The sequence below is a fragment of the Delphinapterus leucas genome, chromosome 15 (genome assembly GCF_059928025.1).
Source record: "Delphinapterus leucas isolate spDelLeu-1000000601 "Yukka" chromosome 15, BTC_Dleu_Yukka2, whole genome shotgun sequence".
Lineage (NCBI taxonomy): Eukaryota > Metazoa > Chordata > Mammalia > Artiodactyla > Monodontidae > Delphinapterus > Delphinapterus leucas.
In genome coordinates, this window is record NC_143143.1 from 45,187,821 (window position 1) to 45,206,538 (window position 18,718).

Consider the following 18,718-nt stretch of genomic DNA (forward strand, 5'->3'; position numbering starts at 1 on the left):
GTAAAATGCTTGCACAGAAGGAACAATCAGTAAATACTGGCTGTTACTGTTATCATGTCATTGTGATGACTACTTTTACTGCCTAACCATTTATTGGCCAACACCATGTGCCAGAACTATGCAAGGCCCTGGAGATACAAGGTGACACTCCCTTCCCTCAAAGAGCTCACAAAGAAGTGGGTGGCATAGAAAAGTAAGACAACAATCAGAAGAAGAAGTAACAGGTTCCCTGATGCAGGTGAGAAGTTCTATTGGGAAGCAGACAAGAGGCAGCTAAGTCAGAGAGGTCTATGGATGGTTTCCAGAAGAAGTGAGGTTTAAGCTGAGTGCAAAGGGTGAGCTGGAGTTAGCTAGGGGGAAGTGAAAGCTGCACTAGGTGCCCAGTAGGTGTGGGTGCCCTGCCTACACCCCTTGTTCCTTCACCCTTCAGTGCTTTGCCAGCCTGACCTCCAGCCCCCAGCCCCTGGGTATCTTTGCCTGAGGGCTTTCTCTGAATTGCTGTGTCATGGAATTACCATCCCCCACCCCCACCGCCCAGGGCAGCCTTTCACAAAATGACTGACAGGATTTGCATATAAGGCCTCCAGCTCCCTTACTTCTCACATGGCATGTTCTACACTGTCTCCTAGAATCTCCCCAATCCCAAGCATAGGATAGAGTCCCAGTGGTCTAGTGGTGATGGGCTTAAAACTTAACATTATTGCCTTCCTTCCCTCCCCTGCCTTGCTTCTCCTCTCCCCTGCTGGTGTTTCCTGATATTTTCTCTCAAATAAATGATTTCCACTTGAATTTGTGTTTCAAGTCTGCTTCTGGGGTGGGGTATGGGTACTCAAACCTAAGACAAGGGCAATCGCACTCAAGCAGAGGGAAAAGCAGCTAAGAAGACGTGGATATGAATAGCCAAGATGCTTTTACAGAAATAAAACTAGCTTTGAATGGCTGAAGGGAAGTTATAGGAGGAACTACGGTTAAAGTGATCTGTTCTAGCTATCAAAGGATCTTCCATGCTCCATGCTGAATATGGCAGTTAATTTTAATTTTATGTATCAACACGACTGGACCGTGGAGTGCCCAGACATTTGCCAAACACTATTCTGGGAGTGTCTGGGAGGATGTTTCTGGATGAAATTAACATTTGAATCCGTACACTGAGTAAAGCAGATTGTTCTCCCTAATATGGATGTACCTCATCCAATCTGTTAAGGCTGACCCTCCCACAAGTAAGAGGGGACTCCTTCTGCCAGACTACCTTTGTGCTGGGACATTGAATGTTTTGTGCCTTTGAACTCAAAGTGGAACATGGGCTCTTTCTGGGTCTCAAGACTGTTGGCATTTGGACTGAAACTACACCCTTGGCCCTCCTGGTTCTTAGGCCTTCAAACTCCTACTGTAACTAGACCATCAGCTCTCCTGGGTTTCCATCTGTCAACTGCAGATCTGGGGACTTGTCAGCCTCCATAACTGTGGGAGCCAATTCCTTATATCTCTTTCCATATACATATCATTGGTTCTGTTTCTATGAAGAATCTTGATTAGTATACCAGGTTGAAGCATTTTAAATTCATCCTGAGAACTAAGCAACTTTAAGCAGAGGAATGACATACCATCTTTCGAGTGATAACATGTTTTCATGAGAGAAATTTACTAAAAATAAATGCCTTAATATTTTGGTATTTGTGTTAAAATCAAGCAAGAGTACTTTGGCCCACAAAGTACCTAAAGTGCCATTACTTATTAATGAAATCCACTTTAGTTCAACATTATTCTATATAATGTGCTCACCTGAGCCATATTTATGCAACACATTTCTAGCAAGAATTTTTTTCGAACAAAAGCAGGGACCAAAAGACAATGTATAAAAGAAGATGATAGCCTATGGAAATGGGGAGTCATGCCACTCAAAATTGGGAAGCAGTTAAGAGATGGATGGAGCATGGGCAGAGAGCTGCCCTTTTTAACAGTTCTTCAAACATCATATTTCTTCATTAGAGGACAAAAATAAAAGGCTCTCATCCAGGGACTTCCCTGGTGGCACAGTGGTTAAGAATCTGCCTGCCAATGCAGGGGACATGGGTTTGAGCCCTGGTGCAGGAAGATCCCACATGAGCAGGAGCAACTAAGCCCATGCATCCCAACTACTTAGCCTGAGCTCTAGAGCCCGCGAGCCACAACTACTGAGCCTGCGAGCCACAACTACTAAAGCCCACGTGCCTAGAGCCCATGCTCCACAACAAGAGAAGCCACCACAATGAGAAGCCCACGCACCGCAAAGAAGAGAAGCCCCTGCTCCCTGCAACTAGAGAAAGCCTGCGTGCAGCAACGAAGACCCAACGCAGCCAAAAATAAATTTAAAAAAAAAAAAAAAAAAAAAAGGTTCTCAGCCAGAGTGATACCATTTCAAAATAGAGAGCAATCTACCAGCTGTTGTTGTTCTGTGTGTTCAGAAATGCCAATTCTGGAAAATCCCCTTCCCTTCCTCAGCAGGGACCACCCAGAGACTAAGACTTCATTTCATCTTAAGGGGCCTCTTTGATGTCAGTTTCAGAATGGATACAATTTTTATTCAGTACATCATTCTCCGTCAGATTATCCTATTGAATTCTGCACAAAAATTACAAATATGACTAAAGTTCTTATTTTGGTCAAAAACAAGTTTGAAAAACAACTAGTTTCCCATGAATAACCAGTTTTCAGTAACACCTAGCTTTATGCACTTCAGAAACTCCTTCATAAGGAAGCATGTAACCTACTTTAATGTCAATCTACTTCATCTTTTATGGGAGACAGAGTTACTATGAAAGACTGTTGCCTTAAAGATATCTGTCTTCAGAGAAGCAGCTCATTTCTCAGTAACAAATAGTCCCACACTTGTTTGAAAAATAAAGTATACCATGTGTTTTGCAATGGCTTGGGACGTGCCTTACTCCTGTACTTGCCTAGAGTTCCCATCACTAATGCAGTCTTTGGGGGAAGTAAAAAGAATAAAAAACAAACAAACAGACTACAAAACCTCACAGAACTTCAGCCTAAAGTGTGGTCTCTGGACCAGCAGTATGATTATCATCTGATAACTTGTTAGAAATGCAAACTCTTGGGTCCCACTAAAGATCTATTGAATCAGAAATTCTGGGGGAGGGATCAAGCACTCTGTTTTAATCAGCCCTGCAGGTGATGCTCATGTAAGCCGATCTTAAAAAGTACTATTTGTGCGCTGGAGAGGAGAATCATTCAAAAACGGTAGCTGTCTCGTTTTATATCCAAGCTGAGATGACTTGGATGTCTAACCAATACTGATGCTGGGAAGGGATGCCCACACCACATGACTGTTGAGAGTAAGAAACAGTTATTCTCTTTATGAGATATATGTGCTTGAAGTCACCCAGCTAGCACATAGCTGGAGGGCACGGTTATCATGGTCCATGGCCAGGACCCTTAGATTGGCTGAGGAACATGTACATGGATGGAGACTAGCTCTGGATTTAAAGAGGCCTGTGGGTTGCATGGAAAAAGGAGTGTGTTACAAAGGAAAAAGTTACCCTCATGGGCTATTAAGGCAGCCTCTCCACTCCCAAGGGGGGACAAAAAACTGACAGGTACTTGAAACAGATCATACAATATCCTCCTCAAAATTTCAGGGACACCCACACATATGGGCAAGTCTGTCAAGCAGGACAATTGAGATGATCTTCTTCTGGCTTTTATCTCATGTGCATCCAAGTCCTCTCTCTTAATGCTTGATTTTCATACCACAGGCTGCTTCTGCATCCCTTATCTTTTAAATAACTCATTATCCAGGGCCTCTAGGAGCAATTTGTATTTGCAGAGAAAAGAAATATTATTAGCAAAAATAAAGTGCTCCAAGCTTTTTAGGAGTTCCATGAAGTAAGGAAGATATGGGTATCCTCATGGCTTCTTGAAAAACCTGACAAAGCAGAAATTCCAAGCAAAGAATGACTGATAAAGAGGAATTCTTCAGAGTGAGCATCTTGCCATTACGTTGAAAACTAGGACCCTCTGGACCTAACAGATTGCTAACTCCATGTTATGCAACGTCATTGAGAGGGTCAGGAGAAAGTTTTTTAAAAAGCCAAAATTGTTTCTCCCCACCCTGCCCCACCCCAAGCTGCTCCTTTGTCTAGAGGAACACTCAAATCTCATTACTTTATAAATAAATGAATAAATAAAAGGCATTGCTTAGAAAACTGCATGGTTCTGCTGTTCTGGCTTGGCCAACTAGGTACACGATGGTACCAATTACTGAGATATGGGATTCAGGAGAGGGAAGATGGGGTTGGGGGGGAGACTTTGGATTTAGTTTTAGATGTGTTGAGGGGGAGATGCGGAGGGACTCCTGGCTGGAGATGGCCCTGTGCAGTGAGGATATCAGAGAGGGCTGGCAGGAAGAGAACTGGAGGACAGAATGGTGAACCGGACAAAGGCTGCCCAGGCAAGTAAGATAAAGGTTGCAAAAGGTCATGTGGAGTCAGGTGATCGAATATGCACTGGTTTCAATAACCACACTTCACCCATTGAAGAGGTTCTGATAACCTCCACAAGGACAGTGGCGGTAGCAGGGTAGAGAGAATTGCATGATTGCTGTGGACTACAGAGTGAATAGCAAGTGAAGGAGACTGACAACTTTTCAAAGACCGATGCCGAGGGCTTCCATGGTGGCACAGTGGTTGAGAGTCTGCCTGCCAATGCAGGGGACACGGGTTCGAGCCCTGGTCTGGGAAGATCCCACATGCCGCGGAGCGACTAGGCCCATGAGCCACAACTGCTGACCCTGCGCGTCTGGAGCTTGTGCTCCGCAACAAGAGAGGCCGCGATAGTGAGAGGCCCATGCACCGTGATGAAGAGTGGCCCCCACTTGCTGCAACTAGAGAAAGCCCTCACACAGAAACGAAGACCCAGCACAGCCAAAAAATAAATTAATTATTAAAAAAAAAAAAGACGCATGCTGAGATCCCACTCCTGGGCATATATCCGGACAAAATGATAATTTGAAAAGATACATGCATCTCAATGATCACAGCAGCACTATTTACAATAGCCAAGACATGGAAACAACCTGAATGTCCATCAGCAGATGAGTGGATAAAGATGTGGTACATGTAGACAATGGAATACTACTCAGCCATAAAAAAGAATGAAAATAATACCATTTGTAGCAACATAGATGGTTTTAGAGATTATCATACTAAGTGAAGTAAGCCAGACAGAGAAAGACAATTACCATATGATATCAGTTATATGTGGATTCTGACATATGACACAAATGAACTTATCTATGAAACAGAAACAGACTCACAGGCATAGAGAACAGACTTGTGGTTGCCAAAAGGGAGGGGTGTCGGGGAGGGATGGATTGGGAGTTTGGGATTAGCAGATGCAAACTAGTATATATAGGATGGATAAACAACAAGGTCCTACTGTATAGCACAGGGAACTATATTCAACATCCTATAATAAACTATAATGGAAAAGAATATGAAAAAGAATGTATATATGTATAACTGAATCACTTTGCTGTACAGCAGAAATTAACACAACATTGTAAATCAACTACACTTCAATAAAATAAATTTAGAAAAACGCTAGGGCTTCCCTGGTGGCGCAGTGGTTGAGACTCTGCCTGCTAATGCAGGGGACGCGGGTTCGAGCCCTGGTCTGGGAAGATCCCACATGCCACAGAGCAACTAGGCCCGTGAGCCATGGCCACTGAGCCTGCGCGTCTGGAGCCTGTGCTCTGCAACAAGAGAGGCCACGACAGTGAGAGGCCCGCACACCGCGATGAAGAGTGGCCCCTGCTTGCCACAACTAGAGAAAGCCCTTGCACAGAAACAAAGACCTAACACAGCCAAAAATAAAAATTAATTAAAAGAAGGCTCAACATTTAAAAAAAAAACAAAAAAAACCCTCTATTGTTTATCTTTATTCTTATTTCTGTGACTTATTAGGAATTATTTCATTCATACACTATTCCTTGAAAGTTATTACTTTTTCCTGCATTTGCCTCAATGTTTTCAACTACAGAACAGAAACCAGTCTACCCAGGATGTTCCAAGGGTCTTTCAAAAGCACCTTGTAGGGGTGCTTGTAAAGATGCCTATAGCATCCTCCCTTCTCCCAGCAGCATTTTGTCTTATCTTTTAAAAAATTTATTTATTTATTTATTTTTGGCTGCATTGGGTCTTTGTCATTGCGTGCGGGCTTTCTCTAGTTGTGGCGAGCAGGGGCTCCTCTTTGTGGTGGTGCACGGTCTTCTCATTGTGGTGGCTTCTCTTGTTGCAGAGCATGGGCTCTGGGCACATGGGCTTCAGTAGTTGTGGCTCTCAGGCTCTAGAGTGCAGGCTCAGTAGTTGTGGTGCACAAACTTAGTGGCTCTGTGGCATGTGGGATCCTCCCGGACCAGGGATCGAATCCATGTCCCCTGCATTGGCAGGTAGATTCTTAATCACTGGAGCCACCAGGGAAGTTCCTTGTCTTATCTTTTATCAGAACTTCCTAATGAGATCAAACTCCGCTTAGTCAAGGCTTGTGTTCCCAGGTCTTTATTTGTTCTGCTGTTTATCAGCGTTTGCTACACACACTGCACATTCCCCCGGTTTGAAGAGACAGATTGCTTTCTGTCTATGCCTGCTGCTTGTTCCTGCATTCAGGCTGCTTGGTTACAGCAACACTTCACTGGATTTTCATTGAAGGCAAAATGTGTTTGTAGCTTTTGAGGCCCATCAAGTGGAAATACTTAGCACCCATTTCCTAAGAAGGCAATCAACTCATTTATGTCACATTACAGGAAGCATGTCTTGTATAATTCTAACCATCGATGCAATCCAGACATTAAAAGTGTACAAATGAGCACAAAAGTGCCAAGTCCCCGTAAATATTCATAATTAAAGAAAATTTTGAATTCTTTCATTCTGTAGATTTTTCTATACACTGAGTATGCCATTTTTTTAAAAATGTAAAATTCAGACTGGGTCAACAGCTTTGCTTGTGTTTTTTTCCTTTATTCAAAGACAACTGACAGATTAGTTTACTGGTGCTGCTATAAAAAATTTCTACAACACTTAGTGCCTTAAAACAACACAAATTTCTTATGTTACAGTTCTGTGGGTCAGAAGTCTGACGTGGATCTAACTGGGCTAAATCGAGACATCAGCAGGGCTGCATTCCTTTCTGGAGGCTCTGGGGGAGAATCTGTTTCTTCAGCTTTCTAGCTGCTAGAGGCCACCCACCTTCCTTTTAGCTGTGGCCCCCTTTTCCACAGTCAAAGCCAGCAACGCTGCCTCTCTCTGAACATCCTTCCAGTCATGTCTCCCTCTAGCTCTCTGCTTTCTGCTTCCCTCTCCCAGTTTTTACAGATGCTTGTGATTATATTGGCTCACTCAGATAATCCAGGATAACATCCCTATTTTAATATCGGCTAATCCGCGCTTTAATTCCACCTGCAATCTTATTTCCCCCTTTGCAATGTAACCTAACATATTCACAAATTCTGGGGATGAAGGCATCTTTGCGGGGTGGGGCGTGGTTAAGGCATCTTTCCTCCTACCACATCCAGTAAATCAGGAAGCAGATTGCTTTGCAAAAAAAATTTCTGAGGAGCGGAACTAAGAACATTTCCATTTAGAAATAATAATGTCCTATGGGATCAAGTACATAGGATTAAAATCAAGGTCTTTTGTGAGTTTTTAGTTTTCAACTTCATTCTCTTGTATAAAAAGGTTTCTTCTTTGCTTTCTTTTCTTTTTTCAACCTTCATTCTTTCTTCCTTTCATCTCCCCCTCTTCCCTTCTTTCTATTCGCCCCCCTTTTATTTTACATTTTCTTTCATCTTTCTTTGGTCTTTACTTCTACCTTTCCTCATGGTTTTGGTTATAAGAGAATAATATCTAACATCACGAAGACAAATGACAATCTGGGGAACTATTTGCAACATACATTTGAAAAGATTAATAGTTCTGATATACAAATAGTTCTTACAAATCAATAAGGTAAATATGAAATAGTCAATAAAAATGTGCAAAAGACATGATTAGCAATTTCACGTAAGACATTTAGAGAGATAACAAACAACTGAATAAAGGGGATTAGCTATACTAGTAATAAAAGAAATGCACTTTGTTACCCACTAATTAGCTTATTTCATGTATAAAAGCGATAACATGAGAATATACACCATTGGGAAGACAGGGGGAAAAGTAAACTCTTACACACTGTTCATGAGAATGTAAACTCAGTACAATGGACTGTTTGTGTTCTCCCCAAATTCATATGTTGAAATCCCAACCCCCAGTGAGATGGCATTAGGAGATAAGACTTCGGGAGGTAATTAGGGAGATAATCCCATTCATGAGGGTGGAGCTCTCATGAATGGGATTAGTGCCCTTATAACAGGGACCTCAAAGAGCTGTCTTTCCACCATGGGAGGATACAATGAGAAAACGGCCACCTGCAACTCAGAGATGGATCCTCACCAGAACCCAACCATGCTCGCACCATGATCTCACAATTCCAGACTCCAGAACTGTGAGAGAGAAACTTCTCTTGTTTATGAGCCTCCTGCTTATGGTTTTCTGTTATATTAGCCCGAAAGGACTAAGATACCCAGGTTGTTCAACATGAGGTGTCATTGTTCATATTTTTGACCCTGGGAATGATGTCCCCTGAGTACATGACACTCACCCATAGGGCTGCAACACAATGGCTGATTTGACAGAAGCATCTTGATTTTGTATGCATTTTGAAAAAGTAATGCCCCTTCTAGAAAAGTATTCTAAAAAAATTGTTGATGTGTGCCAATGTTTACCTATAAAGATGTTTTTCTATAAGTGTTATTCATCAACAGGTAGAGAATAATTTGCATTGATAATTTCACAGTTCAACAGTATGGCTTGGGGTAAACATTGGGTCCCTTAAGATTACGTTATGGAAGAATATATAATGACATGAAAAAATGTTCACAATTTGTGGTATGTGACACACTGCAAGTTATAAGACTGCATTTCTGGTTGTTTTCCTTTTTCATTTGAAAAGATCTGAAGGATAAACAACAAAATCTGATTCATCTCTGAACTATGGGATAAAAGGTGGTTTGTAATTTTTTCTTTCGGATTCTCTATTTTTACTACAAATCTGTACTACTATTGTAATAAAAAGTTATATATATATTTTTAAGAAGTTATATATATATATTTTAAAAGATGGTCACAATCATTGAAATACCTCCTTTTAAAATTATAATAAGAAATAAACACACATATTTTAAAATGTATGATCCTTGGTCTAGACACCTCTCTGAATATTCATTTACATTGTTATTCATTCTATTTGGAAATATCCTATTATTGTGTGTGCACAGGACAAAACTGAAGCATGGACAGATTAAACAACAGGCACAAAGTCACACGGTTCTAAGGTGGTTGTCACAGGAAGAGAAACTGTCTCCTGTGATAACAAACCCAGTGGTTTTTCCCCAATAAACAGACGGTTTTGACTATGTACCAAGCTCTTCACTAGTCATTAGTTTTTTCAGATCTTCACCACCCCTGTCACCAGTGCCTTCAAGCTTGGCCTTCTGACCATTGTGCTGAAACAGCAAGAGTGAAGAAAACCTTGGCAGATCATGGCATCCTGTGCTTCATTAATGCTCTTGGAAAACTGATGACTGGGGAGCAGGTAAGAAGAGGAAGGAAATGTGGATATTCCCTGTGGCTGGAGGCACAGTCGCCTGTCAGAAACTCTAGCACTATTACAACAAACTGATAATGTATGACTTTTTTTAGCAGAAAGTCGAGCTTCAAACAATTGTCCACATTTTTGGGGATTGCAATGGGAAGAAACGTTGCGTAGTAGAAAGGATTTGAGGTCAGAAATACCCAGTTATGTGACTCTGGGCAGCTGACTGAGCTTTCTTCAGCCTCTGTTCACTCTACCGTCCCAAGAAAAGCAGATGGTAAGCCTATGTCGTTCGGTTAGTATTGGAAGGCCAGTCTCTTGGCGAGGAATGAATTAATCCCTCTTAAATACAGGATCTATCACGTTGCTCTTGTGCCCAGCTGCTTATTACATGGTGATGAGTGTCAACATTTCCGAGTCAAGGATTCACACATCGAATACAACCATCTTACTTACTTCCCAGATTCTCCCATCTGAACGGCCCTTCTTCCTCTGTGTCACTTACACAACATTTGGCATCACTCCTCTGCTCCTGCTCATCCTTTAAAGCCCAATGCAGTGCCACATTCATCATGAAACTTAGCTTAACCACCCTGGCCCTCATGTGTATTTGCCTCAGAAATGCTGGTATTATGACTATTTCAGTGCTGTACTTGATTATTTGCTGATGTTGTCTTCCAGCTGTTCTGTACAATACTTGCCACTTCGGGCATCTTATAAGAACTGTATTTTCAATGCGGCCATGATCAAAGCCTTGGACACACAGGAAGCATGTAATACTGATGGTGGATGAGAAGAACTTATAAAATGAGTGAGAAGGGGGATGAAGAAGGGGTAGAGTGAATAGAGTCATCCCTCAGTATCTGAAGGAGATTGGTTCCAGGTATCTTACGCAGATACCAAAACCCAGGGATGCTCAAGTCCTTTGTACAAAATGGTGTATTATTTGCATATAACCTATGCTTGTCCTCCCACATATTTTAAATCATTCCTAGATTACTGATAATACCTAATACAATGTAAATGCTATGTAAACGCTTAGTACACAGTGAATTCAAGTTTTGCTTTTAGGGACTTTCTAAAAAAAGTTTTTTTTTTAATATTTTCAATCCATGGTTGGTTGACTCTACAGATATGGAATCTGTGAATGTGAAAGGCTGACCGTACCTTTCTCTTTTTAGCTTTGGAAGAACAGATTCAGGTAAAAATTTTAAAAAGTCGTGTCCGTTTGTCAGAGGATATAATTTTAGAAAAATATTCTTGGAGAAATAGTCTTTCCTTATGATTAAAGTGAAAAATACATGGAAAGAAGTGCTGTCCCCTCATCTAGATCTGGTAACAATACTTATGATATCTGAAAAAAAAAAGACTTTTTACTTGAGGCTTCAGTTAAATAGCGTTTCAGCTTAAGGTCATAGTAGCTTTTTACTCACTTTAATAAACATCCAGCACATATTTTGAAATTTTTCAGATTATGGAAGTAAAACAGAATATCAGAAATGGTCTGTGTTCTCTCCAAATTTACCTTTTCATTGGTGAGACAAGACAGAGGTTAAAAAAGAAATCGTAATATAAAAATCCAGTGGAGTTACCTTGCAAGAGTGTATACAATTTAGACAGAAATAAATGATAGAAACACATGGCCAGGAAAATTAATGAAAGATGTATTTGTGTCAATACAAGTTAATTCATATTTGGAAGACTTTAAGGAGGCCAAAATAACTGGAATCTGATTGAGAAGATTCTTGATTTGTTTTGTTTAGAGAATGATAGGCATGTGTTAAAAGATACGACAATTCTCATCAAAGGATATGACGATTCTCATCGAAGTCTATATTTGGGATTTTCTTTATGGTATTTTATGTCTAAGTAGGAAAAAAGCATGAAACAAAATATGTCTGCATACTCAAAATAAATTAATAACATATCCGTCAATATTTGAATAAAGCCTATGCAGTTTAGCCAGCCATTGTGATCTGTTTAAATATTTAAGAGGTTGCCAAGGCAGAACTCTCAAACTTGACTTATGCTTTGACTTTTTCATTCAAATGATTTTGTGTTATGTCCAACAAAGAATATCCATATTTAAGGCCAAAAATCGTCTCCAATAAAGTTTATAATTTATAAACTTATTTATTATTCCTATATATATTAATTTTATCTACTACTAATTTAACACTTATCATACATGTATTTCTATATGTATGTACCATTTCTCAAGCTCATTTTTAAGGCATTGGATATTTCTGCAACTTTATAAAGTTTATCATTTTATAATGTACTTGAGAAATGGCCCCCAAATATTAGTGGGTCAAATGGCTCACTATTTTGCTGTCTATCAAGAAAACAGGGGAAAATTCAGACTTTTTTCTTTTTTTTTTTTTGCAGTACGCTGGCCTCTCACTGCTGTGGCCTCTCCCGTTGCGGAGCAGCAGGCTCCGGACGCGCAGGCTCAGCGGCCGTGGCTCACGGGCACAGCCGCTCCCCGGCATGTGGGATCTTCCCGAACTGGGGCACAAACCCATGTCCCCTGCATCGGCAGGCGGACTCTCAACCACTGCGCCACCAGGGAAGCCCCAGCCTTTTTCCTATTAGATTTTCTCAAATGGTTTTTGAGTCACAGTCATAAAAACAAATGAAATTATCTGTCTAAAGCAAATCTTCCTCTTAGAGACAAGTGGTAGGTTTAGGAGGAACACATCTCCACCCCGGAAGCATTTTCCTATTTTATCAGTTTTCTCAGCTAGCTACTATTTGAAAGATATATTTTAATTATATTTAACTCTGCATAAGTCAAAATGAGTATTGTGCATAAACTATATAAATTTCCTAACTGGAAAATAAACTGGGCAAATCTAATTGCTTTCAGGGTCAAAAATAAACAGAATATGGGTAAATTTTTTAGTCATAGCTGTTTTCATTGTGAATGAATCAGTTGAGCTTGGATACTGGTACAGAATGGAAGATTTCTAATATCAAATATATTTGTCAGTTCACAAGGTAATTTCATCAACAAATGGTCACTAACTCAATGGTCAGTGATAAAGGTGAAAACTTTTAGCCAGAGACGTAATAAGCCTTGCTTGAGGTATGTAGAGAGAAAAATTGGTGAATTTGTTCTTCCTTGTTCTGTATATTAGCCTTCACCTCCACACTTATTCATTAGGTGTATAAAACCTACATAACACTTAATCACAGTTTCTGAGACTATTACATTGGATTTCCTGGTGTAGATGACTGATACCAGGAGTGAGCTGGGGCTGGGAGAACCAGGCAGTGGGGCGGGGGTAACATAGAAATCTGTGAGTCCAGAGTAAATGGGGAGAGGGAAGTCTAGACTAAGAGAGGGTCATGAATCTAGGAAGTCAGAGGTTGGGCTGAGGGCACAGGTTCCACATGCAGCTAGACAGATAAGCTTGGGTAAGACATCAGCAGGCAGAAATAAACCCAATCCAAAGGCAAAGTCTGCCTTGGTGGCCTGAATGGTAAGAGACAGACGGTTACAGTAGCACAGTTTCTCCACTTCTGCACTATTCACATCTGTGGTTGGAGAATTCTTTGCTGGGTGAGGCTGTCTTGTGCATCATAGGATGTTTAGCCCCATCCCTGGCATCTACCCACTAGTTGCCAGTAGCTCCTCCCTTCCTCCAGTTGTGAGAAACAAAAATGTCTGAAAATGTTCTCTGAAGAGCAAAATCACCTCTAGTTGGGAACCCCTACAGTAAACAAATGTGACTTTCCCTCAAGTCAGGGAGGATGTGGGTTTGACCATGACATCCTTCAAGTTTCCAGCGCCAGGATTCTTTGATATAATCTCAAAGCTGTGAATCTGACATTGTTATTACGAGGAAAATTAACATTCCTAAATTCTGTTAGGACTTAAGACTCCAATGAAAAAAAAGACTTTCATATTCAAGATCAGAAATTGTGTTTTTATGTTTTGTTTTCTACATTCAGTGAAAACTACACATGATAAATCCTACACACTGAAAAATCCAAACCTTTTATGTAAAGAACAAAAAGATTTCTGACTAGAATCATATAAACATTGTTTGCTGTACTCTATGAAACGACACACTGTAAATATAAATGATTTGCAACCAAAGTGTATGGTAATTTCATAAAGATGCCACACCAGACTTCCAAATAATACCCCCGGAAGTAAAAAGTCCTATGTGTTCCACCCACAGAAAGATATAAAACAGCTGAAAAAAAAAAGCATTGCTGGTTTCTTTCCTCTGAGGTTCCTATTGCATTTCCATCATGGGCCCTATTGCAGGCTAAGTATGCCCCCCAAAATTCATATGTTGAAGTCCTAACCCTCTGTCCGTCAGAATGTGTCTATTTGGAGATAGGGTTTTAAAGAGGTAATGAAGTTAAAATGAGTTCACTGGGGTGAACCCTGATTCAGTATGACTGGTGTCCTTGGAAGAAGAGGAGATGAAGACAAAGAGACACACGGAGGGAAGACCACACGAAGACACAGGGCAAAGATGACCATCTAGAAGCCAAGGAGAAAGGCCTCAGAAGAAACCAACCCAGCTGACACCTTGATTCTGAACTTCTGGTCTCCAGAATTGTGAGAAAATAAATTTCATCCAATCCGTGGTACTTTGTTCTGGCAGCCCTGGTAAACTAATACAGGCATTTTCCACATTTTCCATCTTCTCCCATGGTCCTTTTTGCTTCCTGGTGCCACTTGCCTACAGATAATAGCACTGCACTACCTGGATGATTTGGATGGAATCTGATTTTGAAATCTATGATAAAGTACCAATTTGACTCATATTAGAAAATGTTTCATGAGGAAATATTCAGATATTAGAGGAACGAGAAGCATGGCAGATTAGAAAAGTGATAGGCATCAGATGAAATTAGGGAGACTTTCTCAACGCTCCAAATGCATCCCAGCCTTCCCTGAAGATGCTCTATCACTTGTGCAATGACAGATACCATCCTCAAGTTTAAAATACAGCTGTTATTTCCTAGCTGTATGTCTCACTTTTCTGAAGTGTGCATCATTTTCCATATCTAAAAAGGAGGGTTGATATGGTGCCACTTTCTTAGAGTTATCATGAAGATTAACTGATTTAGCCCATATATCTGATGGCTGACAGAAAGCAATCCATAAGTGTTAGCTATTATTCCTAACATTAATATTAGGTAGTAGTCATGCATGTGTTATATCTTTATTATGATCATTTCTAGACTAACTTTTATTGTTTCTCCTTCATTTTGTCTTAGAGTCTCAATTATGAAATTTAAAGACATGGGATTAAAGTACCCCCAAACACAGAGATTTGGTTTAATATAAAAATGACTTTTTTTTTCTAAACTATGATCATTATTGCATTCGGAATGGTTAAGAAGACTAGTTAGAGAAACTCTGAAGTCACTCCAGGGGGAATATATGGCAAGTCAGAAAAATTATATTCTAATCAAAGATGGTATGGTTATGAATTAACCATAAATTCAAATTATGAACAGATAATGTATATCACCTATATTAGCAGTCACATATTCCATTAGAAGTCACTTTTACTTCATAGTGCATATTTAGAATTTACAAATGGCTGATGCCTCAGCATTGCAGAAATACTCAACAATATTGGAGGATTTTGACACTTAGTTTAAAAATGTACCTACTATTATAAATATGCAATGGAAATAATTTCATGAGCATGGCATGATTCAAAGCACTGACTTGAAACTGGGGATCATTTTATTATTATTTCACTCGCTTGAGTGCTAAGATGCATTTTGGATTTATTTAAAGTAGCAATTCTCAAACAATAATTTATCTGCGTAGTTATTTATCTGCATAGTTATTAATACATTCTAAACCACTAAAACTGTCCCATTTTTAAAAACTTGTAATATGATCTTTGGCTGTGCATCACTGGAAACACCTGCTGATGGATGGATTTGTTTTAATAGCAATGGATCATACTTATACAATTATTTTTATCATATGTTAGAGTGAAAACAAGTTTTCATTTTAGGAGGCATAAAAATGAATATGATGTCATTATTTCCAAACATATCAGGGAATCCAAGATTTATAAAGTCTTATAAATCATGCTGTGACGCTGACAAGACATTTGCAAGTGCACACCATAGCAAGTTGCATTTTTTACATGAATGGACACTTTCTTTTAAGAATACTTAAAAATGCAGAAACGTAGGCACAATCTGCTCACTGTGATTATGTAGGAAATAGAGGGAGACGATGGAAGAAGGAGACTGAAACAGAAAGAAGCCATGAGATTATGGGGAGAAGAATTTATTAAAGTCATGTCAACAATTACTTATTAACCAGCTACTATGTGCTTTACACTCTGTAAAACACCAAGTTGCTTAAAAAATGAATAAAAGTGAAACAAGGAGGAGAAGGAGGAAAAAGAGAAAAAAGACCACAACCCTGGTCTTCTTTATCATATGGGAGTCTTCTGGATTTATGTTATGTTCCATTTGGGGGAGACTGTAAAATCCCAAATGGAATACACTTAGCAGATTCACCTTTCAATTATAAAATCAGGGAGGGCTTCAGATCACCCAGGAGAACTTAGCCCATTTTGATCATTTGCACAGCGCTGAACAACTCCAGCAGTTTTCTGTAGCTGTCCCGTAGCTCTATGTCCTGCCCTGATCTGCAGGTGGGTGGGGCATCCTCTCTATGGGGTGGGGGGCTCCAACAGGCTGCTGAAGAAGGTGACTGGGCACCGGCACCCATCATCCACTCCTTTCTACCTGCCAGAGTCACTGGTTACATGAAAGACCACTTCAGAGGGACATGAAATCCTCAAAAAAAAAAAAAACAAAAAATCTCTCTGAAAGGCAGGCGCCAACAATGCTCATGGTAGCTTGAAATGCCCTGGAAGCCATTCTTCATCACGGCTGAGGAAAGTGTTTAGGACACCGGGACTTAAACGGCACCGTAAAAATAACACGGTATTAAATAAGCTTCAGCCTTCACAGGCTGGAAGAGGAACAGTGGGGAGCAGTATTCAAATGAACCAGGTTCAGCGGATCGCACGTTCAGTTGAGGTAAATCAATTCACTCAAGGTTCTTTAAAAACCTGGAGGTTTCTCCTACTTTCTAAAAAGAAGTGTGAAATAAGATGAAAGACTTATAAGATGAAAAAAGGTTTTCAGATTGCCCTAGAAAGGACTTTCTCTTCATTGCAATTTGGGTGGAGAAAACTGGGGAGAAGAGGGATGGAACGCAAGAACAGCTTGAATTGTGACTACAAATATAAATGGGCTCCTTACAATTTCCAACACGTTTAACACGGTGGGTACAGGCACAGGCCTGGACAACTTACAAGTGTGGGGAAGAAATCACAGGTCATGTAATTTAGGAAATGCCGTTTGGTCCAGCCCCTCACTCAAGAGATAAACTGACTTCCCCAAGACAACACAATGACCTGGTAAGAGGAAGAAGTCCAGAGCCTAGATTTCCCGTCACCTCCTTTAGATCTTAAAATCTAAGATACAAGTTGCCAGGTGTGACTGGTGGATGGAAATCATACTTGTAAGAACCTTTAAAAGGCAAAATAAAGCAGTAGAATTATTAAGTGATGCCCTGACTTTTTCAACCTCCAATTTCAAAGGAAACAAATTGCTTTACTCACCTACAGGGAAAAACTCGCTCATTTTCTTTTTGTAGATTTTGAAGTCGACTTCTAGGAAGACACAGAAGATGATCCGATCCACCTAGAGGCAAACAATAGACACTTAAAGTGAAAGGAAATACGGCAAATGCCTTCCCAGAACATGGTGGTCTTGGAACAGAAAACAAACAGAAAACTTCCCACAGATTTTTGGTGCTACACTGCTAACTACATGACAGCACTGAGTGGAGGTGTGTGTGTGTGTGTGTGTGTGTGTGTGTGTGTGTGTGTGTGTGTGTGAGAGAGAGAGAGAGAGAGAGAGAGTGTGTTTGTGAATGCACTCTTTATGTAAATAAACCCATGGGCAATTTGGTGGAAAGATGTTATATAAATCAAATAAGAAATAATAAATGACAATAAGCTACTTTGCGGCAAGCTATAAAAAAGATCTGAGATTCCACCAGGATACCTAGACTTTATGTTCTATTAAACAGCCACACAAGAGGTGTACAGCAGAATGACAATAAAGCATGTCAGTAAACGGAGAGCTCTTTGTCCTACCCTTATTAGACAAATATATTTATCAAACCTGTTAGTATTTGAACATGGCCTAAAAAGCTTCACGCAGTGTAATTTGCATGCAGTCACTTGCTTTTAGCTTTACATACTTGGAAATGCAACAGAAATAAAATATAATTAGCTGACAGTACATGAGGTCAATGTAACTTTAATCTGGTAGGGTATTAGTGAGCAAGGAAGTGCCACTTCAAAAGTAAAATGTGTACACAGTCCCTTTTCTCTGTTTCGAGAGCTTCTGCATGTAAGGAGTTTCTTTGAGACATTCCGAGAGTAATATGGTAAACAGAGAAGAGAGATGGGATACACATAATAGCTCACGGATATCTGATGTTAAATCGGTGACTCAATTTTGTGTCTTGAAAACAAACACCCCTTTAGTTCCTTTATTTTAACAATGTACAAAAAGTTAAAAATTACCCCATCCATCAAACTGCAACTGGCCATTGACTAGAACATCAGTAGGAAACGGAAGTGGGGTATGCTGGTGGCAGGACAGGAAAAAACCCAAATGGATGTCATCCACCCAACCCCTCAGCTCTCCCAGCCTGTAGGGGACAGAGTCATGTGAGCCAAGTCCCAAAGTTCCCAGTAGGAGAGAAGATCTGCAGGAGTGGGACGGGAGAGGATTAGGACACAGGAATCCCAGCTTCCCTGATGGAAGCTTGGAGATGTGGCTTCCTGATCCCTGCACAAGTCTAGACCCCCAGCCGGTAGACCACCTCCGGGCAGTCACTGGACTTCACCAAAAACCACGTAGCGCTACCCCAGTCACTGTCCCATAGGGTGGAGAGAGCACTTGACCTCCAGAAATGGAAGGACTGGGGTGCAAAGAACCCTATTTC

At 40.4% G+C, this 18,718-nt stretch overlaps 1 protein-coding gene across 1 annotated transcript in view; it reads right to left on the reverse strand.

Annotated features, from left to right (window-relative positions):
- The window catches only part of MACROD2 (mono-ADP ribosylhydrolase 2), a 1,987,750-nt gene that overhangs the window by 178,986 nt on the left and 1,790,046 nt on the right, over nucleotides 1-18,718 (reverse strand). The window contains exon 9 of the mRNA XM_022594140.2: nucleotides 17,319-17,400. Within this exon, the coding sequence (XP_022449848.1) occupies nucleotides 17,319-17,400 (82 nt within the window). The remainder of the gene's footprint in view (nucleotides 1-17,318; nucleotides 17,401-18,718) is intronic.